Raw genomic sequence first — 5,406 nt, 5'->3', positions numbered from 1 at the left:
TTGTCTCTTGTGTGATTGGATTTCTCCCGGTGATTGGTTGTCATCATATTGTGATTGGTTCATTCCTCGACACGGCGGTATAATCACCCTACTCACTCTATTACTTTCTTGCAAACTAGGTGTAGCAAACTCTTTAGTGTAGCTAGTTTTGAGAGCTTGCTTGGTAGCTTAGTTTCATCTAGTGAAGCTCTTTAGTGTAGCCTTGCTGAGAGCTCTTAGTGAGTAGTGACTTAGCCTATTGTGTGACTAGAGATCGTAGCAACTAGAATTGTTGGGTAGATGGCTTGCAACCCTTGTAGAGCTAGAGCAAGTTTGCATTTCACCATTTAGTTTACTAACAAATTGCTCTAGTGGATTTGTAGAGTTTTAAATAGGCTATTCACCCCCTTCTAGCCATATTAGGATCTTTCAGCGGTGTGGTCGGCTTGGGTGGAGGAAGGAGACAACAGTGGCGGTGCGTGGCTCTACTGTTGACAGCGACACGAGAGAGAGACCGAGAGATGGGGAGAGCGAGAATGGAGAGAGCAGAGGCAACGCGGAGTGGGATTGGGGCGTGGCGGGGGATGGCCATGGCGGCGAGACGGAGTGGGGCGGGTGAATGGTGCGTCGAAGCCGCAACAGGTGAGCACGACGTGGGGAAATGTCGCGGAGTGCAGACACGTCCATACGGACAGACGTCTGTGTCTAGGCATTTCCATTATTTTTACCAGGGCCATTAACTGGACCGAATAGACTGAGATGAATGTATGGTTGACCAAATATACATTATTTGTAGGCTGACGAGTATGGATATTATGCACTAAAATCCCCTTCTACCCAAGGGTATAAGTTTTGCCTTTTAAGTATCCTTGATGAGGTGAGGTTTAAATTCCATACCCATCTTCTATTAGAAACAAACTCATGGGATATTTAGGTTACAGATACTCATTGCCAACTTTAGGAGGGCTACACCCCTGATGTCTCGCCATCCGCTCAATGTTCATCTAGAACGCCGTTTGACAACCCCTTCAAAAGCTCCCTCTTCCAATTAACCTCACATTGAATTCTTAATTGTAGCCTTACCTAAACTGCCCTAGGGCGTAGGGTGCTGCCGTTTTCACCTTCTTTCCCTTTGTTAGCCTTAGCGAAAAATAAGAATGTTATAGTACGTTACAACAACATAGGGGATGAGGATACCAGCCCACAATCTGAGTTTAAGTTTTCACTAGGGGTAACAAAACTAATAAGTTCTCTACACTGCCAAAACTCAAAAACTTCCTCAAGCTCTTTCAGGCTAACTCTGAAAGCAAAGATCATTCCTTAGTTTGCAAACACCCCACGGGGTAGTACAACAAATTTATTGTTTAGCAACTGCACGCTCAAAGAATAGGTGATTCACACTTTAATCCTCCTATCAAGATAAGCAATTCTCATTGTCAGTAGATTTATTACTCTTGCTCAATTTGTTCTATGAAAGTGTCGGATCATATGATCTGATCAAACTTTTTTTTTTTAAATGACCCAAAGTAAGGAAACCTGAGTGAGAAATAGCTCAGCCTGATCCTGATCCCACTCGCTAGTGTGTTGGATCAAGCTTGGCCAAAGTTTTTGACCCCATATTTATTTTATTCCGATCCAAACCTAACCCCAGCATTTGATCGGATCTACTTCAGTCTTCATCATATATAGGAAATGAAAAGGCAGCCTACTTGTCTAGTCCAACGCGTGGAGGGAATGAGGGATCGGATATGGGCGGCCGCGGGAAAGCAAGAAGAGTCTTTCTACTGCCTTGAGGTGGTGGTGGAGGCTGACGACGACGGCGGCGCACTCGTTTGTTCGCAGCAGTCGCGTAGCCCGTACGCCGTACGCTCGCTGCGACGCGGCGTGGAAGATGACAGAGGTTCCGTTCCGGCAGTTGGGGCACGGACGGCGCGGTTGCTTAGCCAAGTCGCTCACGCACGCCTGCTCTGCTCTGCTCAAGATGACGGGTGTTTTCTTCCCCTCTTCCTCGTCCTTCCTCCCGCGGTTCATCTTCAAGTCTCGGATCCGAAACTTCACGTCGGTTCCATGACGCGTACGCGCAGTGGATGAGAGATATATACAAGATCACACCGCCGCATGAGCAGCATCTGCTCCTGAATTCCTCCGTTCCTGAACCACCAGCAGAGCATTTCTAGCAGGTCCGTTTCTGTTGCTCGGCACCCGTCCCACCCACCCGCCAGCAGCACAAGGAGGGAGGAAGTCGCCACGCCACCTCGCTTTCTCCCCCCTCTCCACGCCCCGTAGCATGGCCGACTACAACCGCTACGGCCACAGCTACAGCTACGGCGGCGGCGGCGGGTATAGCCAAGGGCCACCGCCCTCAGCCCTGCCGGCGCCGCACATGCCCGCCATCACCTCAGCCGCCCCGCCCTCCTCGTCCTCCTACGGCGGGTACCCGCCCGCCGCCTACCCTCCGCCGCCCCCGCAGGCGGCGGCGGGCGGATTCGGCTCCGGCGGCTACCGCTACGGCTCTGGCTACGGCTTCGTCCCCGTCGCGTTCCCGCCTGGGACGCACCCGGAGGTCGAGCGCGCCTTCCGCGCCGCCGACCGCGACTGCAGCGGCGCCATCGACGAGCGCGAGCTGCAGGGGGCGCTCTCCTCCGCCTACCACCGCTTCAGCATCCGCACCGTCCGCCTCCTCATGTTCCTCTTCAACGACCCCTCCTCCTCCTCCGCGTCCTCACGGATGGGTAACTAACGCCCGGCCCTACCCTGCTCGTCGAATCGATCGCTCCTCTAGTTTTCTTCTTCCATGTTGCATCAAGGATTTAATTCGCCTCTGCAAACTCTAATGCCGCTACCATAATTACTTAATATAAAGGTTCAGATTACCAGTACTGCCTGCATGACACCCATCATGCTCCTGATTGCACAGTGCTAGTTGGATTGTTTCATTTCTAATCGTTCCCTTCAGCGTGCAACTTGAATCTGGATATAAAGATTAAGCTTATTATGTGCTCATCAAACCTGAAATCGCACGGTGCTAGTTGCTTATATTGCTGCTTCTTCTCAGATAATATGTTTGCTCAGTGATGGTGACAAAGTAGCAGTTGGTGCTGTACGCCATCCCTCCTATTTTAGAGGAATTGTTCTTTCTGTTTCTGTAAAGCTTCTGATTACCATCCTTCTGCGCCTGTGCCCGTTAGCAACTTTTTAGTAGCATTCATCTCTGTTCCGAAAAAACAGTAGCATTCATCTCATCTCTTTATTCAGGACCTCTGTTGCATTTACTTATTTCCTTCAAAAGCAGCTATAACATTTTCCTTGTCAGAATGGTATATACAAGCTACTGACCCCATGCTGCTTCCACGTTGCAGGGCCAACACAGTTTGTATCTCTCTGGAATTGCCTTGGGCAATGGCGGGTGAGTATTGCAGGATTTCTCAGTTCAGTTACAATTACAATTACAAACACAATGCACAATTGCTACATTCTCGTTGTGCCACTGGTCCGATTTGTGATGTATAACACTGTTTTTACATCCAAGTCACACACAATAACAAATGATGTATACAAAAAGTACCACTGGCTATCAACTTGTCTTTCATTATACAAAGAATCTTATGCATGATTGGAGTGGAGGCCATGTTTCTGTGTATGGCACAGCTGGCGCTCAAATCATGTGTATTGTAATGATGAAAGAAGTCAAAAGGAGAAATAGCATTATTGTTGTTGACTTGTTTATTTTGGAATTTGGAGTATCATCTATATGCTATGATTCAGAATTTGGTGATGTGCTTATTGATTTTCTCCATTGCACCATCTAGGGAATTTTTGACAGATACGATAGGGATCGGAGTGGCAAAATCGACTCCCGTGAGCTGACCGAAGCTCTTCGTAGCCTTGGATACGCCGTTCCACCTTCTGTCATCGAGCTTCTTATAGCGAATTACAACAATGGTGTGCCTAGCAATGGCTCGCTAGACTTCAACAACTTTGTGGAGTAAGTAATTTGTTGTGAAAAATAACCTTTCTATTCTTACCCACGTTTCAGTGGCTGAGCACATGTGACCTAACTTGGTATATCTTTCTACTCTTTGTAGATGTGGGATGATTGTGAAGGTATGTTAGTTTTGTTGCTTGGATACTACAGCCTATGGAGTGAATCCAGGATTTCAAGTTGTAATTACTGATATATATTTCATTTTACGCGCTCGTTGTGTGCAGGGTTTAACTGAGAAATTCAAGGAGAAGGATACCCGCTACATTGGCTCGGCCACTCTTACATATGATGGATTCTTGTCAATGGTCATCCCCTTCATCGTCCCTTAGTTTCTTTGGTTTCTTTCTTTAGATCAATCAGGCTGCTGTAATTTTGTAACTTCATAGTCATCATGATTCTGGTGGAAGGGTGTGTAAATCATTTTTTTTTGGGTTAAGTTCAATTCACACCCTCCAACTTGCAGCAAAGTTCGGATTTCAACCTCGAACTTCAAAATAGGACAACTTTGGCCCTCTAACTCTCGAAAAAGTTCAACTTTCAACCTTTTGGGCGATTTTGTGGGTGAACAGTACTTTTGATATCTTTGAGAGCGCCGGAATTTTATATTATTTTTTTGAGCATCTTAACGTCCTCAAATGAAAAAACTCAAAACTACAAAGTTGTAGATCTCATCGAGGTCTACAATTTACATATAAAAATTATCTTCATCCGACATCGTATTGAAGAGTTTTCTATTTTTTAAAATTTGAGTCTCATCGCGCGATAAAATATGGTGCTGAAATTTTATATTATTTTTTCGAGCATTTTACTGTCCTCAAATGAAAAAACCCAAAACTACAAAGTTGTAGATCTCATCGAGGTCTACAATTTACATATAAAAATTATCTTCATCCGACATCGTATTGAAGGGTTTTCTATTTTTGGAAATTTGAGTCTCATCATGCGAGAAACAATTTTGTCACGTGATGAGACTTAAATTTCAAAAAATAGAAAACTCTTCAGTAGGATATCGGATGAAGATCATTTTTATATGTAAATTGTAGACCTCGATGAGATCTACAACTTTTTAGTTTTGAGTTTTTTCATTTGACTACAGTAAGATGCTCGAAAAAATAATATAAAATTTTAGCACCATATTTTATCGCGTGATGAGACTCAAATTTCAAAAAATAGAAAACCCTTCAATACGATGTCAGATGAAGATAATTTTTATATGTAAATTATAGACCTCGATGAGATCTACAACTTTGTAGTTTTGAGTTTTTTTCATTTGAGGACGTTAAGATGCTCGAAAAAATAATATAAAATTTTGGCGCTCCCGAAAATATCAAAAGTTAATGTTCACCCGCAAAACCGTCCAGAAGGTTGAAAGTTGAACTTTTTCGAGAGTTGGAGGGCCAAAGTTGTCCAGTTTTGAAGTTCGAGGTTGAAATCTGAACTTT

General features: G+C 44.9%; 1 protein-coding gene across 1 annotated transcript; it reads left to right on the top strand.

The window, feature by feature from the left end:
- The first annotated feature begins 1,721 nt into the window (after nt 1-1,721).
- On the top strand, nt 1,722-4,515 carry LOC136473050 (calcium-binding protein CBP-like). The gene is made up of 5 exons (XM_066470749.1): nt 1,722-2,711; nt 3,339-3,385; nt 3,789-3,964; nt 4,065-4,083; nt 4,189-4,515. The coding sequence occupies exons 1-5, from the start codon at nt 2,267-2,269 to the stop codon at nt 4,291-4,293; spliced, it is 792 nt and encodes a 263-aa protein (XP_066326846.1). The 5' UTR covers nt 1,722-2,266; the 3' UTR covers nt 4,294-4,515.
- The last annotated feature ends 891 nt before the right edge of the window (nt 4,516-5,406 follow it).

Source organism: Miscanthus floridulus, chromosome 8 (assembly GCF_019320115.1).
Source record: "Miscanthus floridulus cultivar M001 chromosome 8, ASM1932011v1, whole genome shotgun sequence".
Classification (NCBI taxonomy): Eukaryota; Viridiplantae; Streptophyta; class Magnoliopsida; order Poales; family Poaceae; genus Miscanthus; species Miscanthus floridulus.
This window is presented reverse-complemented; position numbering and strand designations above follow the sequence as displayed.